At 40.0% G+C, this 20,210-nt stretch overlaps 1 protein-coding gene across 7 annotated transcripts in view; it reads left to right on the forward strand.

Moving 5' to 3' along the window:
* The window catches only part of ESCO1 (establishment of sister chromatid cohesion N-acetyltransferase 1), a 73,823-nt gene that overhangs the window by 28,788 nt on the left and 24,825 nt on the right, over nucleotides 1-20,210 (forward strand). For 6 of the 7 annotated variants that reach the window (XR_004029648.1, XM_030810663.1, XM_030810664.1 and 3 more), the window contains 4 exons: nucleotides 5,123-5,237; nucleotides 7,014-7,074; nucleotides 8,890-9,004; nucleotides 12,207-12,338. Coding sequence is in view for 6 of the 7 variants with exons in the window: in XM_030810663.1 (XP_030666523.1) it covers nucleotides 5,123-5,237; nucleotides 7,014-7,074; nucleotides 8,890-9,004; nucleotides 12,207-12,338 (423 nt within the window). In the remaining variant the exon portion in view is untranslated. The remainder of the gene's footprint in view (nucleotides 1-5,122; nucleotides 5,238-7,013; nucleotides 7,075-8,889; nucleotides 9,005-12,206; nucleotides 12,339-20,210) is intronic. The other variant, XM_030810665.1, reaches the window with a different exon arrangement.

Genomic DNA, 20,210 nt, shown 5'->3' on the forward strand with positions numbered 1-20,210 from the left:
AAGTTCTCCTGTTAAGTTGTTAGTGAGAGTTTTATTAACCCAGTCTTGTTGTGATAGAACTTTAGATGTCTCACATTTACTTGGGGTGCTTCTCATTGTTTCCTCATTTTTACTCTTCATTTTTATTTTATGTAAGCATAAGCCGGTTGAATTCCAGCTTTCCTTTTAAATTTAACACACTGATTTTCCTATTAATTATTACCGTAGAAAGTACGTTTCTTAGGGACTACTTTTTTTTTTTTTTTTTTTGAGATGGAGTTTCGCCCTTGTTCCCCAAGCTGGCGTGCAATGGCACAATCTTGGCTCACCACATCCTCCGCCTCCTGGGTTCAAGCGATTCTCTAGCCTCAGCCTCCCGAGTAGCTGGGGTTACAGGCATGCATCACCATGCCTGGCTGATTTTGTATTTTTAGTAGAGACGGGGTTTCTCCATGTTGATCAGGCTGGTCTCGAACTCCCGACCTCAGGTGATCCATCTGCCTTGGCCTCCCAAAGTGCTGGGATTACAGGCGTGAGCCACTTCACCTGGCCTTTAGGGACTACTTTTGACCTAAATATTAAAATTAATTTCAACTAGGACTAATCAGCTTTTTTTCCTACTGGATATAATTTAAAAGTTAAACATCTTTAAGGAGATGACCTTTGTGGCCATTTTGAATAGTTGGCAAGTAGAATGTCTGAGAGGTATAAATAATTCAGTCTTCAGCCTAAGAATAAAATTGTAGTGGCCAAGACTCTGAAATGGAAAAGTAAATTGAAAACCAGAATCTTGTATCTGGAATAAATTTTGATTATCTAAGAAAGTAGTTTTAAACTTTATGAAAGCAGCTGAGCCCTTTTCTTTCTAAAGTAAATTATATGTAGACTACTAATATATAAAACCAATAAGCAGAAATTTTGTATGAATAGAACCCTGGAACTCTAACATAGATCAAACTCATTTATTTGTACTGTTTAATTTTATAATAAGAAAACTTGAGAGTGGAATGTGATTTAGGCAACATGTTTGGTGGCACAAATAGAATTAGAATCCAGGTGTTCTAATTCTTAGCCCAGCATTCTTTGTTAAAACAACATACTCTGAACATTAGAAATCATTTGAGCAAAAAAAGTCATCATGAATAGAGAAAAAAGTCAAATCATTTCAAAGTTTTGCAAGTGATTTAAAGTTCTCTTTTGAGACATTTTGTCTAGGAGCAAATGTGAGTGAGTTAGGAGTCTGGTCTTTATTCCAGAAGCCATTAAAATAGATCAGTGTCTATTATTTTTCTTAAAGGGAGAAGACACCAAATTGTACTCTCAGATTTTATTTTCTATATAGATAGGAATGCAAGCATCAATTAAAAGATGATTGTTCAGAGAGATTTTACCAGTCAGTGATAGTAATTAGAAATAAGTAGTGAGTTGTAGTGTGAGTAATAAGTTATGGCTTCTTGCAGAGATGTAGTGGCTTTTTATTCAGGATTGTGTCTCCAGATACAGTTGGAGAATGTGTCTTCTAACTCCTTGCTGCATAAATGCCTGTCAAAACTCAGAAGGCAGAGAGTTTATGGAGAGTATATTGATGGATATTAAATCTAATTCATTCCTTTGTACTAAACTGTACTAGAATGAAGATGTTTATGTAGACCACATTATTTTGACCTTTGATAACATTGCTTTTACTGAAAGATACTTTGAATTTATGCAGCCCCTCTGTTTGGAGGAACATTATAAGAAGCCATCCTGCAGGGCGTGGTGGCTCATGCCTTTAATCCCAGCACTTTTGGGAGGCTGAGGCAGTTGGATCACCTGAGGTCAGGAGTTCGAGACCAGCTTGGACAGCATGGCGAAACCCCATCTCTTCTGAAAATACAAAAAATTAGCTGGGTGTGATGGTGCACACCTGTAATCCCAGCTACTCAGGAGGCTGAGGCAGAAGAATCATTTGAACCTGGGAGGCGGAGGCTGCAGTGAGCCGAGATCACGCCACTGTACTCCAGCCTGGGTGACAGAGTGAAAGTCTGTCTTCAAAAAAAAAAAATCCTAAGAAACTTGTTGCTATGTTAAAAATCTTATGGTTTGAAATTCTGGAATATTGCAAACATTTAGAATATAGCAGAGATTAACATTACTCTCATATGTCTACCACCCAGATTTGAAAAAAGTTAACATTTAAAAAAAATTACTGAAAATCCTTTGAAGTTACAAAAGGTACATTATAGGTGTAGATGAAGACTGCAACTTTTTTTTTTGAGATTGATTCTCACTCTGTCGCCCAGGCTGGAGTGCAGTGGTGCATCTCGGCTCACTGCAAGCTCCGCCTCTTGGGTTCACGCCATTCTTCTGCCTCAGCCTCCTGAGTAGCTGAGACTACAGGCGCCCGCCACCACGCCTGTCTGATTTTTTGTATTTTTAGTAGAGACGGGGTTTCACCCGTTAGCCAGGGTGGTCTTGATCTCCTGACCTCCTGAACCTCCCAACTCGGCCTCCCAAAGTGCTGGGATTACAGGTGTGAGCCACCACGCCTGGCCGAAGACCGCAACTCTTTATTCCCTTTACCTGTCTCCCCATAGTTAAATGTGCTCCTAAAGTGGATGTGGATCTTTTCAGTTTTTATTTCTGTGATTTTATGTGTATATAAATTCATAAAGAATACTTAGCTTTGTTTGTGTTTCAGTGTTTTACAAAAATACTAACACATATATTTTTGTGACTTGGCTTTGTGTAATCAACATTATATTTGATACTTATTGATACCTGGGTATTTTTAAAACTATAGGAATATACCACAAGTTTATCTTTTCCTCTATGAAAAGACTTTCACCCTGGGCCAGGCATGGTGGCTCATGCCTGTAATCCCAGCATTTTGTGGGGTTGAGGTGGGAGGATCTCTTGAGCCCAGGAGTTTTAGACAAGTTTGAGCAACATAGTGAGACTCCCTCTCTACAAAATAATTTAAAAATTAGCTAGGAGCGGTAATGTGTGCCTGTGGTCCCAGCTACTTGGGAGGCTGAGGCGGGAGGACCTCTTGAGCCCAGGAGATTGAGGCTGCAGTGAGCTGTGATCATTTCATTGCATTCCAGCCTGGGTGACAGAGTGAGACTCTTATCTCAAAAGAAAAAGAAGACTTTCACCTTTCAGATTGTTTCCAATTATTTTTCACTAATCTCAACATTTTGACCACTGTCACCGAGTGATCAGGAAATGTGGTGGTGACCGTATTGCTTCAGGACATATTTGAGTGCCTGCTATGTTCAAGGTGCTGTGCTATGCTAGGGCTATAGAACATGGGTAGGTTTCCTGCCCTTAAGGAGTTTCCATTTCCATTTCCCTGAGATAGCCACTGTTGATGGAGTTTGGAGTATTTTTTTCTTTTTTGAGACGGAGTCTTGCTCTGTCGCCAGGCTGGAGTGCAGTGGTGTGATCTTGGCTCATTGCAACCTCCGCCTCCTGTTTCAAGTGATTCTCCTGCCTTAGCCTCGTGAGTAACGGGGACCGCCACCACACCCAGTTAAGTGCAATGGCATGATCTTGATCTTGGCTCACTGCAACCTCTGCCTCTTGGGTCGAAGTGATTCTCTTGCCTCAGCCTCCCGAGTAGCTGGGATTACAGGTGCCTGCCACCACACCTGACTAATTTTTGTATTTTAGTAGAGACGGGGTTTCACCATCTTGGCCAGGCTGGCCTCGAACTCCTGACCTCAGGTGATCCACCTGCCTGGGCCTCCAAAGTGCTGGGATTACAGGTGTGAGTCACCATGCCCGGCCCCAGGCCCAGCTAATTTTTTTGTATTTTTGGTAGAGACAGGGTTTCACCATGTTGGCCAGGATGGTCTCGATCCCTTGACCTCATGATCCACCCGCCTTAGCCTCCCAAAAGTGCTGGGATTACAGGCATGAGCCACCACGCCCGGCCTGAAGTATTTTCTTTTGTTATTTACTAATTGAGTATCTGCTTTGGCAAGATTCTGAATTAGAGGCTATTGGGAATAAAAAGGTAAATATAATATGGTTATTGCTTTTAAGCTTTATAGGTAAGTCAGACACAAATAACTGATTGAAAATAACAAGTGATAAGCACATGGAAGAGATTTAGACAAAGTAGATGAAGAACAGCTAGAGAAGATTGGGAAAGGCTTTATGGAAGAGGAGCAATGAGTTGAATTTATATAGGGGGAAAGGTATTCTGGATCAGCACTATCCAGTAGGAATATAAGTGAGCCACATACATGATTTAAAATTATCTGGTAGCCACATTAATGGAGTAAAGAAAAATAGATAAAGTTAATTTTAATATCTTTTATTTAACCTGTCTTTTTTTTTTTTTCTTTGAGATGGAGTTTAACTTTGTCACCCAGGCTAGAGTGCAGTGGCACTATCCTAGCTCACTGCAACCTCCGCCTCCCAGGTTCAAGCAATTCTCCTGCCTCAGCCTCCCGAGTAGCTGGGATTACAGGTGCCTGCCATCATGCCCAGCTAATTTTTGTATTTTTAGTAGAGACGAGGTTTCACTGTGTTGGTCAGGCTGGTCTTGAACTCCTGACATCAAGTGATCTGCCCGTCTCGGCCTCCCAATGTGCTGGGATTACAGGCATTAGCCACTGTGCCCGGCTGGGTGCTTAAGTTTTCAAAATCTGGTGTGATTTATGCTTTCAACACATTTCAAGTGATACCACATTTTAAGTGCGCTCACTAGTTAGATGTGGGAGTGATGACCATATTGGACATTATAGTCTAGACAGACGAAACTTGGAAAAAAGGTATAGAGCCAGGAAACTATTGAATATATCTGTGGGAGAGATACTTCCTTTTTTTGAGATAGGGTCTCACTATGTTGTCCAGGCTGGCTTCAAACTCCTGGGCTTAGGAGATCCTCCCCTTTTAGTGAGCCTTCTGAGTAGCTGGGACAACAGGCATGCACTGCTGTACCCTGCTTGTTTTTAAATTTAGCATGAAGGGTAATAATGGGCCCTGATGCTGAGAGGGTAGCTTGTAGCAAGATCATGGGGAGACTTCATGTCTGTATTAATTATTCCAAATAAAAAGTATCTTAAATTTTTTTAGTATGCTAAAATTTACTGAAAGTGTATTTAGATAAAACCCAAAGTTGATGTAAAAATTTTGAATTATATGTGTTCAGAATTTCAGCCAATGTTTGGAATCCAAGCTAGAAAACAGTCCAGTGGAAAATGTTACTGCTGTTTCGACTCTGCTCGGTCAAGCAAAAATTGATACAGGAGAGAATAAATTTCCAGGTAATACTTTGGAAATATCATTTGGATTTCATAGTCTTCAGTGACATTTTTGTCAGTATTACAGAAAATGTTATATATCAAATAGGGTTGTTAAATTCTTTTTAACCATTGCTATATTTTTCAAATATGTGATTATCATGACTATCACCCATTCTTTCAGAATTACTTCTGTTGATTGGTTTGTTTAAAGTACCTAAGTACTACCCTTTGACTCCCTACCAAAAGTTCTTTTGTTTTTTAAACAACTTTTATTTGTGACTTACTTTCTTGAGAAGTGTTCTTAATGAATTGCATAAAATAGTGGTAGCAGCTTATTTCTTAAGTACTTTATTATTTGTGCTTTACCATTTCAGGTTCTTATCTTTAACCCTTATTTTACTCAGTTTTCCATCTGAATGATCCTATCTCTAAATTAAGGATTTAATAAATGCTGCAAATTGTCCACTTTGCAAGTTGTCCAAAAGCTTTAGTTTTGGAACCTTGTGAACTTTTTTTTTTATAACACATTATTTGGGCCGGGTGTGGTGGCTCATGCCTGTAATTGCAGCACTTTGGGAGGCCTAGGCAGGCAGATCACTTAAGGCCTGGAGTTGGAGACCAGCCTGGCCAATGTGGTGAGACCTCCATTTCTATTTACTAAAAATACAAAAAAAATTAACCAGGCGTGGTGGTGCATGCCTGTAATCTCAGCTACTTGAGAGGCAGAGTCAGGAGAATTGCTTGAACCTGGTAGGCAGAGGTGAGCCAAGATTACACCACTGCATTCCACTCTGGGTGACAGAGTGAGAGTCTGTCTCATGTCTCAAAAACCAAAAGAAAAAAAATTATTTGAACTGTTGGATGAGGATTTGCTCACTTATATTGGATGAGACAGTAGAGGGTATAGAAAAGAAATCTCTTAATTCCTGTTGTTTCTCTGCTAAAGGAAAGATATACATGGAGCAGAATGTTGAGTTCGGATAATTATTGACATGATTTAACTTTTTCTCTGAATTGGGGAAGAGAGAATGTAATATAAATAAGAGAAATGCATTTATTCATTAGGAAATAAAATGGATTGCTTATTGCCTTTATTTATTATTCTGACTAAAATTCCAGAGACCATCTTTTTTTTTTTTTTTTGAGGCGGAGCCTCGCTCTGTCCCCCAGGCTGGGGTGCAGTGGCACGATCTCGGCTCACTGCCACCTCTGCCTCCCAGGTTCAAGCAGTTCTCCTGCCTCAGCCTCCTGGGCAGCTGGGATTACAGGCACACATCACCACACCCAGCTTATTTTGTATTTTTAGTAGAGACAGGGTTTCCCTATGTTGGCCAGGCTGGTCTCGAACTCCTGACCTCAAGTGATCCACCTGCCTTGCCCTCCCAAAGTGCTAGGATTACAGATGTGAGGCCACTATGCCCGGGGTCTTTTTTATTTTTATTTTTTTAAACAAAATGTTTTCATTTATTTCTACTTAGAGATTATATAATCATGCAGGCATTGAAACAATTTCCTTATTGTTCAGTCCTAATAATTGTTGGTTAAATTAGAGGTAAGCTAATCTACCATTACATCTCTTTGCAGCTTTGTAGTCTGAGTATGAGACAGCCTTTCTGCCTTTTGTCTGAAGAATGGTATCTAGGAAGGAGGTTATAATTTTATCAGATGGTCTTTATTAAAAATAAGTCATTTAATGCATTGAAGGCTTTTTTTTCTTTATGTATAATGATTTTATCCATTAGATGGAAAACTAGTATAAAACTCAATATATAACCCACCTTCTTGATTAAATTACAGGTTCAGCTCCCCAACAGCACAGTATTTTCAATAACCAGACATCTAAAAGCAGTGATAACAGGTAAGCTATTAATTAAATTATAGGGCTTAAGGATTTTAACTTACCAGTTTTGAGTTTAGGGTTCTTCCCTAAAAAGTTATGCTAGTAACCCTCAGTTTACCTACAGATTCTCTTTTCATTACAGCTCTTTCTATGCCTATACATACTGTTTGCTATGGACATTTTTTTTACCGTACTACCTCATTCTTTTTTTTTTTTTTTTTAGCGTTGAGGTCTTGCTCAGTTACCCAGGCTGGAGTGCAGTGGCACAATCACTGCAGCCTTGAACTCCTGGGCTCAAGTGATCCTTCTGCCTCAGCCTCCCATGTAGCTAAGGACTATAGTGTGGCACCATACCTGGATAATTTTAAAAAATTCTTTTTTTAGAGACAAAGTCTTGCTATGCTGCTCAGGCTGGTCTCGAACTCCTGGCCTCAAATGAATCTCGCACCCCGGCCTCTCAAATCTCTGGGATTATAGGTGTGAGCCACAGTATCTGTCAGCTACCTTATTCTTCTAAATTCTGCATTAAATTTCATTGTGTGACTTTACCGTGGTTTAACAGTCCTATACTTTATGAACATTTTGGATATTTCTGGTTCGTATCCTATGTTAAACACATATATCTTTGCTTGCTTGTGTGTCTGTGTCTCATAGCTATAGAACTTATCCTGCATTGCCAGACTTTCCTCCAAAGTGGTTGGGCCTGTCTCAATAGTGTTTGAGAATGCCCTTTTCCCTAGACTTCTAGAAATACTGGGTATTAGCAACATGTAAGAGTGTTTTAAGTAAGATTAAGAGCTTTTTGTTTTCTTTTTAATGTCAGAATTAAATAGATCTGACTTATTTTGCCTTTTGTATTAACAAAAACAGTATTTAGTGCAAATTGGAATGACTTAGATAGCTAAAACTGTAAAACTTAAAAGCATATTCAAACTATGGTAAGTGTTGCCTTCTTTTTTACTGAAAATTAGTTTTTGTTTTTTTTACTGAAAATTAGTTTCTGTTTTTTTACTGAAAATTAGTTTCTGTTTTTTTACTGAAAATTAGTAATTTTCTTTCCCCCTTTATTATTATTTTTTGAGACGGAGTCTTGCTCTGTCACCAGGCTGGAGTGCAGCGGCGTGATCTCGGCTCACTGCAACCTCTGCCTCCCGGGTTCAAGCAATTCTCCTGCCTCAGCCTCCTGAGTAGCTAGGACAACAGGAGTACGCTGCCACGCCCGGCTAATTTTTTAATTTTTTATATTTTTTTATTTTAGTAGAGACGGGGTTTCACTGTGTTGCCCAGGCTGGTCGCGAACTCCTGAGCTCAGGCAATCTGCCTGCCTTGGCCACTCAAAGTGCTGGGATTATAGGCATGAGCCACCACGCCAGGCCTGCCCCTTGATTTTTAAAAGGTTTTTCTCCCTCTGTTGAAGCTGAAATTTATCAGCATTGTGTAGAAAATAAGTTATTTTTGCCGGGTGCGGTGGCTCACGCCTGTAATCCCAGCACTTTGGGAGGCCGAGGCAGGTGGATCACAAGGTCAGGAGATCGAGACCATCCTGGCTAACACGGTGAAACCCCGTCTCTACTAAAAATACAAAAAAAAGTTAGCCGGGCGTGGTGGCGGTCACCTGTAGTCCCAGCTCCTCGGGAGGCTGAGGCAGGAGAATGGCATGAACCCAGGAGGCAGAGTTTGCAGTGAGCCAAGATCACGCCACTGCACTCCAGCCTGGGTGATAGAGTAAGACTTCGTCTCAAAAAAAAAAAAAGAAAAGTTATTTTTTCCTCTCCAATGATTTGAAATGACTTGGATCTGTAACATTTAGTAGTTTTATTCTTTTTTTTAAAGGGAGACACCACGAAATCATTCTTTGCCCAAGTGTAATTCCCATTTGGAGATAACAATTCCAAAGGACTTGAAACTAAAAGAAGCAGAGAAAACTGATGAAAAACAGTTGATTATAGTAAGTATACAACTTGACCATTTTGGTGAATTGTTGTTAGAACCATCTTAGTATATTTCGTGTTGCTGTTATATGATATCTGAGGTTGGTAATTTTTATAGAAAAGAGGTTTATTTGGCTTATGGTTCTATGGCCTGGCATCTTCTTCTGGTGAGGGTCGCAGATTGCTTCAACTTATGGATGAAAGCAGAAAGGGAGTGAGCTCATGTGCAGAGAGACCACGTGGTAAGGGTGGAAGCAAGAGAGAGAAACCAAGGAAGCCAGACTCTTTTTTTTTTTCAAGCCTGCTCACCCCAGCAGGAGGGCATTCGAGGGCATTAACCTGTTTGTGCGGGATTCACCTCCATGACTCAAACACATCTCACTAAGCCCCACCTCCAAACACTGTCACATTGGAGATCAAATTTCCCCATAAATTTTGGTGGAGACAAATCAAATCATATCAAAATCATAGCAGCATTGTATTTATGCAAGGTTTTAAAGAATAAATTCATTCACTTTTGCCAAAGAGCCTTTTTGTCATAATAAATTTTATTATGAAAAATGGTCCCAGGCCAGGTGCAGTGACTCATGCCTATAATCCCAGCACTTTGGGAGGCTGAGGCGGGTGGATCACCTGAGGTCTGGAGTTTGAGACCAGCCTGGCCAGCATGGTGAAATCCTGTCTCTACTAAAAATACAAAAATTAGCCAGGCGTGGTGGCAGATGCATGTAATCCCAGCTACTTAGGAATCTGAGGCAGGAGAGTCGCGTGAACCTGGCAGGCGGAGGTTGCAGTGAGCTGAGATTGCGCCATTGCACTCCAGCCTGGGTAACAGAGCGAGAGTCTGTCTCAGAAAAATATTCCTGGTATTATCACAACCACCTTCTTAAATAGTGACTTTGTCTTGTAACAGTAATTGTTTTCATACTTCTAGTTTTAGAAAAAATTATGATACTTTATTTCACATCTGTTACTTTCTTAGATTTGTCATTTGATCACTACCTCCTTTCAGTAGTTGATTTAAATGTTAAAATAACATGGAACTTGTCCAGGTGCAGTGGCTCATGCCTGTAATCCCAGCACTTTGGGAGGCCGAAATGGGCGGATCACCTGAGGGCGGGAGTTCAAGCCCAGCCTGACCAACATGGAGAAAGTCCATCTCTACTAAAAATACAAAATTAGCTGGGCGTGGTGATGCGTTCCTATAATCTCAGCTACTCGGGAGGCCGAAACAGGAGAATCCCTTGAACTCAGAAGGTGGAGGTTTCGGTGAGCTGAGATCGCATCATTGCACTCCAGCTTGGGCAACAAGAGCGATACTCCATCTCAAAAAAAAAAAAAAAAATAACATGGAACTTAATGTATAAAATGATTTTAAATATCTATATTGCAGAATACATTATTATTTTAAAATTACATTTTAAATTACAGGAAGATAAATTGGAAAAGAGGAGATATTTTGATTAAAAATCTAACTTGAATGAGTGAATATAAAAAAATTAAGGCACCCAAAGTACTAGAACATTTATGTAGTTACAGTCAACATAATCAGTAGGTTTTTTTTTTTTTTTAAGATAGGGTCTCACGCTGTCACCCAGGCTAGAGTGCAATGGTGTGATCACAGCTCACTTGCAGCCTCAACCTCCCAGCCTCAAGTGATCCTCTCACCTCAGCCTGCTGAATAGCTGGGACTAACAGACATGCGTCACCACACACAGCTAATTGTTAATTTTTTTCTTCTTTTTGTTTTTGTGAGACGGAGTCACCCAGGCTGGAGTGCAGTGGCACAATCTTGGCTCACTGCAACCTCTGCTTCCCAGTTTCAAGTGAGTCTCCTGTCTCAGCCTCCCTAGTAGCTGGGTTTACAGGTGCGCACCACCGTGCCTGGCTATTTGTTGTATTTTTAGTAGAGACGGGGTTTCACCATGTTGGCCAGGCTGGTCTTGAACTCCTGACCTCGTGATCCGGAGTGCTGGGATTACAGGCGTGAGCCACCTCAGGTGGCCCCCCAGACTTTTAAGACATTAAAAAATGGAGTGGTTGGGTGCGGTGGCTCATGCCTGTGATCCTAGCACTTTGGGAGGCTGAGGCAGGTGGATCACCTGATGTCAGGAGTTTGAGACCAGCCTGGCCAACATGGCAAAACCTAGTCTCTATTAAAAGATACAAAAATTAGCTGGGCATGATGGTGGGTGCCTGTAATCCCGTCTACTCAGGAGGCTGAGGCAGGAGAATCGCTTGAACCCAGGAGTGGGAGGTTGCAGTGAGCCAAGGTGGCGCCACTGCATTCCAGCCTCAGTGACAGAGCAAGACTCTACCTCAAATTAAAAATAAAAATAAAAAGAGTCTAGCTGGGCGCAGTGGCTCACACCTGTAATCCTAGCACTTTGGGAGGCCAAGGCAGGAGGATCACTTGAGCTCAGTTCTAGACCAGCCTGGGCAACATGGTAAAATTCTCTCTCTACAAAAGATATAAAAATCAGCCAGGTGGCGAGGCGTGGTGGCTCATGCCTGTAATCCTAGCACTTTGAGAGGCCAAGGCAGGTGGATCACCTGAGGTCAGGAGTTCAAGACCAACCTGGTCAACATGGTGAAACCCCATCTTTACTAAAAATACAAAGAATTAGTCTGGTGCAGTGGCACACTCTTGTAATCCCAGCTACTTGGGAGGCTGAGGCAGGAGAATCGCTTGAACCTGGGGGGCAGAGGTTGCAGTAGCCAAGATCGTGCCACTGCACTCCAGCCTGGGTGACAGAGCGGGACCTTGTCTCAAAACAAAAACAAAAATTAGCCAGACATGGTGGCACATCCCTGTAGTCCCAGCCTGGGTGACACAGTGAGACCATGAGACCCTGTATCAAAAAAACTTTTTCTTCTACACGTTAGTAGTATAATTACTGCAAATACGAAATATATATTAGTTCTCATTCATAGAGTATTTCCTATTTGGGGCTTTAGGACTAAGTTTGTAGTGTTAAAGCTATTTGTCAGTTTTTAAAAAATTGTTATATGCTGTGGATCAGGTTACTAAAATGGAAACATTTCTTAGTAAAATTACATGTAGATTTCAAAGATTAACGTTATTTTTAGTAATTAACATTGAATGTTATTCATTGTAGATTAAACAATTCTTTATGCTCACACTATAGCCTTAGAGGCTAATATTCTGGAATAATTCTTTTGGAAGGAAAAAAACTTTTGTGTGTTTTTTGTAAATAGGATGCAGGACAAAAAAGATTTGGAGCAGTTTCTTGTAATGTTTGTGGAATGCTGTATACAGCTTCAAATCCAGAAGATGAAACACAGCATCTCCTTTTCCACAACCAGTTTATAAGTGCAGTTAAATATGTGGTAAGTGGAATTTGTGAATTCTAAAATGCAAAAAAATCAGATAATTAGGTCGGTCTCTTAATGAGATGAGTTGCCAAATTTAAATCACTGAAGAATTTATGTTTTTAAGAGATAGTAATATGTACAAAGCACATGTAGTATGTATACTGGCTTTTTAAAAACAAAGCCAAACATAAAAACCAGCTAATTTATTCTGACTGGTTTATGTTGTGGGATTTTGAATTTAAATTTTACTTTTCTAAAGTAGTGATTGTACTTGTCAGAAGTAATGCTATTTAACTTGTATGTTTTTTAAAAAAAATTTCCTTTGATTTCAATAATTATTTACTGTTGATAAACCTATTTAATATTTACATTTCTTGGCACAGTTTTATTTTGGAGATTGATCGTGATAGGTATTATACCAAGTAGGTTGTTTGGAGATTTCCTTTACCTTCTCTTTGTTATCATGAGAGTTTTTCTTTATAAGATTAAAAAAGAAAAATTCTAGAAAATTAAGACCTCAGAATTTGTAGTATACTTAAAAAAAAAAAAAAATTTCCCACAGAGTAAATCTGTTTTATTACAAAATATATTTTTTAATGTAAGTGCATTTTAGGCATAATGGGTATTTAATATTTGTGGAAATAGCAAAATTTTTTTAGCAATTTTGAACCATTTCAGATATCTTGTGAAAATAGTAATTTAATTGAATTGCTGTTTACCCATATCTGAAATGGAATCTCTTTTTATTGTATACATGTTACCTTCAGTACTGTACACTCACATTAATAAGACCTCCAGGATATCTGAACTGAGATCACCAATTCATTTCATATAAATCTTTATATAGGTACCAGATACTGGATTATTTAAAGGTCTTTATTGGCCTCCGTTAAATTCATATGCTTGTATTAATACTTACCTTTGGTTGAAGGGTTTGTATTCATTGTTTCATTCATCCAGCTACTTCTACCCAGGATAGGGTGAGTTTTTACTTTTTTGGTTCTCTACCTGTGGTCATCCTTTGTATTTCTTACTTCATCTGACTTTCCCACACACTCCCTCCTACCACTTCACCAAATATAAGGTGCGTGGACATAGAATATCTATAGCTAGATATTGTTTTATCATTTGAAATTTGTACTTTTTTATTTTGACTATGTTAATATCCTTGCATTGTGAAAAGAAAAATAGTTCTATCAGGTAGCTAAATTATAGAATGCTTCTAGGACAAAAATAATTCAGTATATTTTATATACAAACCTCGTAGAGGAAGTTAGTTCAAGTAAATTCTACTCAGTGTACATTATTCAATTCTGGTGATCATTTAGTTTCTTAAAATTATAAAAACATTTGATTTCAAAGTCTTAATTCTTCACCTTAAGGAAAACTCTTAATTTCTGAGAGGAAGAGTAAATAAATCAATCAGGAAATATCTGCTCTACTCTTCCAAGATGCCAAGGGAAGTTGATTTATGGAACAAGGTGAAGTCATCATCTTCCAAACGCATTCTGGCTCTCTTGCAAAGCTGCAAAGCAATGTAGCAACCTAGGGAAGATTATTTCCTGCCCCAGCCGGACCCCTCCTCCAACCCCCCCTTGATGGGACAGAGCCATGGGTTATTTTTTTCATTTTTGAAATAAGCTCAAGAGAAGGAATTGAGTTTAGCAGTTGGCCATTCTTTGCTGTTATCAAGGTCGATATTCTTATCTTTTGCTGTTTTCAAATGTAGGTACACATAGAGTCTAAGGAAGAGACTTCCAAAACATTGTGGTATTCTATAGTGTATGGAGAGAAGAAGAAAATATACCTATCTTGAAGCTGTTCTGCTGTGATCACAGTTCTAGATTTTGGGTTATGACTTTAAAACATTTATTGGGCTTTTCATTTTATGCCTTTCATAGACATTAAGTACTCACAAATGCTTGACAAAATATCTTAATTTTATTTAATGCCAATTTTATCTGTTAGGTTTGTCTGTTGGTGAGAAGTATATAGAAGAAGTCATTTGGTACTCTGGTGTTAATTCATGTTAAATGGACAATATCAGGAACTGGAAATAAAGTTTTGTTCTACTTAAGACTAAAAATAGAATAAATTAGAAACAACTAGTTTTACTTAAAACAAATTTTTTTTTTTTTTTTTTGAGACAGAGTCTTGCTCTGTCACCCAGGCTGGAGTGCAGTGGTGCAATCTTGGCTCACTGCCTCCTCCACCTCCTGGGTTCAAACAGTTCTCCTGTCAGCCTCTCAAGTAGCTGGGACTACAGGTGCATGCCACCATTCCCAGCTAATTTTTGTATTTTTAGTAGAGATGGGGTTTCACTGTATTGGTCAGGCTGGTCTTGAACTCCTGACCTCAGGTGATCCACCCACCTTGGCCTCCCAAAATGGTGGGATTACAGGTGTGAACTACTATGCCTGGCCAAAATTTTAATCAAACATTCTGTAGAAAATAAGATAAATACCTTTTTTTCTTTGGGTAAAAGGTTTTTCCAGGCAGATTAATAATCTGATAACAATTGGAAATGGCTAAAAGTCGTATTTTCGAAAGGTTAAACTAAAAGGTAGATAATTTTTTCTTACTGTATTCTTTCCTTTTACCCCATCTGCTTAGCTGACACCATTTGGGGAAATGAATTTTATTTGACTTATTAGAAACTAGGAAGTAGCCGAGGCAACGTGTGGAACCCCATCTGTACAAAAAAAGTTAGCTGGGTGTGGTGGCATGCGCGTGTAGTCCCAGTTTCTCGGTGGGGCTGAGGCGGGAGGATTGCTTGAGCTCGGGAGGTTGGCTTGAGCCCAGGAGGTTAAGGTGAGCCAAGATTGCATCACTGCCTGCGCGACAGAGCAGGACCCTGTTTCAAAGAAAACAAAACAAAAAAAACCCCAAAAAAACAAAAAAGCCAAAAAATTATTTAGGAAGAAACCTCTTAATGCTTTCAGGTGGAGCCTGGACTCTGGTTTAGACCTAGGAAACTACTTCAGTTTCCTTCCAGAACTAAGGTACTGTTCCTTAAAGATGTGAAGAGAAAGCACGAGTTCTCTCCCCTGGTGTACTGAGCCACGTTGCAAGGCCAGGAAACTGCCAGAAACCTATCAGGAACCTATCAGGAACTCAGCTATATTTTGAGCTTTTAGTAATGCCAAAGAACAGTGTATGAGTTATTGGCTGAGAAAAACTCAATCCTTTTTTCCTGTATTATCCTTCTTAACTCCTTTGAATTAATTCACATCTGAGTGAATGCTGTGTGGAGAGCACTACTCTCGGGGCTATGCCCTTTCCTTCAAGTTTAGGAACAAAGTATGAAAGAAATGAAAAGTTAATAAAAGATCTAAGTAACCATTAAAGCAATAAATCAATATTAAATATTTAAAAAAATCATACGTTAGCTTTGCAACTTAGAAGTGGTCAGAATGGTTTGTTTTCATAGACAGGAAAGAGTTAAGATTTGATTTTTAAAATGAACATAGATAGTCATCTATGATTGGTAACGTACAACTAAAGAGAAGGCTTAACATTTTTGTGAGGAATAATGAGTAGATCTTTTTTACTGAATCAGGATTTTTGTGGATAATGAGACGAGAAATACAATCAAGTCAAATTGTGATACTTTGATTTTGAAAGCTGTATGGACTTTATTCTTTCTGTTCTTTTAAGTTTTGAAGAATCTCGAACATTTTGAATGATAAAAATTTAAATAACATTAAAACAATATTTCGATGAAGTGTAGGGAGAGAAGTAATATTTCAATGGCATATATAGAGAGTAGTGTACATATTAGGCGTGTATAGTGCTGAATTACTATGACATTGGTAGAAATAAGAAAGAACATTGATGAGAAACTTTGAAGAAAGAGTCGACAATAGCGGGCACGGTGGCTCATGCCTGTAATCCCAGCACTTTGGGATGCCGAGGGGGTGGATCACTTGAGATCAGGAGATCAAGACTAACCTGACCAACATGGTGAAACCCCATCACTAGTAAAAATACAAAAATTAGTCGTGTGTGGTGGCGCATGCCTGTAATCCCAGCTACTCAGGAGGCTGAGGCAGGAGAATTGATTGAGCCAGGGAGGCGGAGGTTGCAGTGAGCCGAGATCGTGCCACTCTACTGCAGCCTGGGCAACAGAGTGAGACTCCATCTCAAGGGGAAAAAAAAAAAAAAGAATTGACAGATCTCTGATTGGCTACAGAGCTATGCTATCCTGTGAAGTAGCCACTAGGCTACATGAAATGAAAAATGCTGTTCTTCAATCATACTATCCAGTGCTTAAAAGCCACACATTGCTAAATGCTACTGTGTTAGATGGTATATAGAATGTTTGCATCATCACACAGAATGTTCTCTTGGATAGCGCTGCTACAGAAGGTTGAGGAAAGAAGTTACATGTGATTAAATTTTTGATTTAGGGAAACCATGATCCAGTAACTCTTGCTTAATCTTTATTTTTTTATGTGAAATTTGAGTGCATATGATTTAATTCTGTATGCTTTTTCTTTATTCCTTTTCAAGATTATTAGGAAAAGAGGAAACTGGGCATTAGAGAAAAGAGAAGTGAATAGTAGTAGAGCAGGATTAGAGATTTTTTTTCTGATTTTTAAATTTTATTTTTATTTTGAGTCAGGATCTTACTGTGTTGTTCAGGCCAGAGTGCAGTGGCACAATTATAGCTCACTGCAGCCTCAAACTCCTGGGCTCCAGCAATCCTCCCACTTCAGCCTCCTGAGTATCTGGCACTGCAGTTGTGTGCCACCATGCCTGGCTAATTTTTGTATTTTTTTGTAGAGACAGAGTTTCACCATGTTGCCCAGACTGGTCTCGAACTCTGAGCTCAAGCTACCTGCCTACCTTGAGTTCCCAAAGTGCTGGGATTATAGGTGTGAGCCACTGCGCCCAGCCTGTTTTATCTTTTGAGACGGGGTTTTGCTGTGTTGCCCAGGCTGGAATGCAGTGGCGCGATCATAGCTCATTGTAACCTCAAACTCCTGGGCTCAATCTTTCTCAGCCTCCTGCGTAGCTAGGACTATAAGCACAGGCCACCAGGCCTGGCTAGTTTTTCTTTTTCCTTTTGGGACAGTGTCTTGCTCTGTCACCTAGGGTGTAGTGCAGTGGCACAATCATGGCTTACTGCAGTCTCAACCTCCTGGGCTCAAGCTGTCTTCCTGCCTCACCATCCTGAGCAGCTGACACTACAGGCGAATGCCACCACACCTGGCTAATTTTTAAGTTTTTTGTAGAGATGGGGTTTTGTTTTGTTGCCCAGGGTGCTGAGATTATGGGTATAAGCCAACACGCCTGACCTAGACCTGTTTTAGATCCACAACAAAATTGAGCAGGTAGTACAGAGAGTTCCCATATATTCCTTAATTCCACACGTCCATAGCCTCCCTCACTGTCAACATCCCTTATCATAGTGGTACATTTGTTATAATTGGTGAACCTACACTGACACATCATTATTTCCCAGAATCCATGTTTCATATTAGGATTTTCTCGTATATTCTGTGGGTTTTGAGGAATGTATATAATGATATGTATTCGCCATTATGGTATCATACAGAATGGTTGCACTGTGCTAAAAATTCTGCTTTGCTTATTTATCCCTTCTTCCTATCTTAACCCCTGCCAACCACTGGTCTTTTTAATGTCTCCATAGTTTTACCTTTTCTAGAATGTCAGAGTTGGAATAATATAGTATGTAACCTTTTCTGATGGGCTTTTTTCACTTAGTAATATACACTTAAACATCTCCCATGTCTTTATTTAGTTGGTTTGAGACGAAGTCTTGCTCTGTCACACAGGCTGGAGTGCAGTGGCGTGATCTCTGCTCACTGCAACCTCCATTTCCCGGGTTCAAGCAATTCTCCTGCCTCAACCTCCCGAGTAGCTCGGGCTACAGGCGTGTGTCACCACACCCGGCTAATTTTTTTATTTTTTATTTTATTTTATTCATTTATTTTTTGAGATGGAGTCTCACTCTGTCCCCCAGGCTGGAGTGCAGTGGCGTGATCTCTGCTCACTGCAACCTCCGCCTCTCGGGTTCAAGCGATTCTCTGCCCAGCCTCCTAAGTAGCTGTGACTGCAGTTGTGCACCACCACTCCTGGCTAAGTTTTGTATTTTTAGTAGAAATGGGGTTTCACTGTGTTGGCCAGACTAGTTTCGAACTTCTGACCTCAAATGATCTGCCCCCTCAGTCTCCCAAAGTGCTGAGATTCCAGGTGTGAGCCACCACGCCTTGCCTGATTTTTTATTTTATTTTTTTAGTAGAGATGGAGTTTCACCATGTTGGCCAGGCTGGTCTTGAACTCCCGACCTCAAGTGATCCACCCACCTGGGGCTCCCAAAGTGTTGGGATTATAGGCATGAGCCACTGAGCTGGGCTCCCATGCCTTTTTATGGCTTTGAAAGCCCGTTTCTTTTTAGCTCTGTGTGATATTCCATTGTCTGGATATATCACAGTTTATCCATTCACCTACTGCAGGATATCTTGGTTGCTTCAAAGTTTGGCAATTATGAGTAAAGCTGCTGTGTATAGGTTTTTGTGAGGATATGTTTTCAGCTCTTTTTGGTAAATACCAAGACGCTTGATTGCTAGATCATATGGTAAGAGTGTGTTTAGTTTTGTAAGAAACTGCCAGACTCTCTTCCAAAGTTGCTGTATTCTTTTTTTTTTTTTTTTGAGACGGAGTCTTGCTCTGTCGCCCAGGCTGGAGTGCAGTGGCGCAATCTCGGCTCACTGCAAGCTCCACCTCCCAGGTTCACGCCATTCTCCTGCCTCAGCCTCTCCGAGTAGCTGGGACTACAGGCGCCCGCCACCATGCCCGGCTAATTTTTTGTGTTTTTAGTAGAGACGGGGTTTCACCGTGGTCTCGATCTCCTGACCTCGTGATCCGCCCGCCTCGGCCTCCCAAAGTGCTGGGATTACAAGCGTGAGCCACTGCGCCCGGCCTAAAGTTGCTGTATTCTTTTGCATTTCTATCAGTAATTAGAGTTTGCCTTGCTTCATATCCTCACCAGCATTTGGTGTTATCAGTGTTTTGGATTTTGGCCTTTCTAATAGGCTTGTAGTGGTATGTTACTGTTTTAATTTGCATTTCCCTATTAATACATGGTATAGAATATCTTTTCATGTGTTTATTTTCCATTTGTATATCTTCTTAGGTGAGGTCCTTTGCCCATTTTTTATTTTATTTATTTTTATTTTAATTTTTTAATCAGGCTGTTTTCTTACTGAGTTTTAAGAGTTCTTTGTATATTTTGGGTAACAGTTTTTTTGTGTGTGTTTGTGGTTTTTTTTTTTTTTTTTTTTTTTTTTGACAGTGTTTCCTTCTTGTTGCCCAGGCTGGAGTGCAGTGGCGCAATCTCGGCTCACTGCAACCTCCACCTCTCGGGTTCAAGCGATTCTCCTGCCTCAACCTCCTGAGTAGCTGAGATTGCCGGCATGCGCCACCATGCCCAGTTAATTTTGTATTTTTAGTAGAGACAGGGTTTCTCCATGTTGGTCAGGCTGGTCTTGAACTCCCGACCTCAGGTGATCCGCCTGCCGCAGCCTTCCAAAGTGCTGGGATTACAGGCATGAGCCACCGTGCCCAGCCAGGTAACAGTTTTTTTAATCAGATATTTCTTTTGTAAGTATTTTCTTCCAGCCTGTGGCTTGTCTTCTCATTCTCTTAACAGTATCTTTTTCAAAAAAAGTTTTTGTGTTTTTTTTTTTTTTTTAATAAAAATAGAAATGGAGTGTCGCTGTGTCATCTTAGCTTATTTTGAACTCCTGGATGCAAGTGATCCACCTGCCTTGGCATCCCAAAGTGCTGGATTACAAGCAAGAGCCACCGTGCCCAGTCCAAAAAATACTTTTTATTATACACTTTTTCTTGAGACAAGGT

The sequence above is a fragment of the Nomascus leucogenys genome, chromosome 4 (genome assembly GCF_006542625.1).
Source record: "Nomascus leucogenys isolate Asia chromosome 4, Asia_NLE_v1, whole genome shotgun sequence".
Lineage (NCBI taxonomy): Eukaryota > Metazoa > Chordata > Mammalia > Primates > Hylobatidae > Nomascus > Nomascus leucogenys.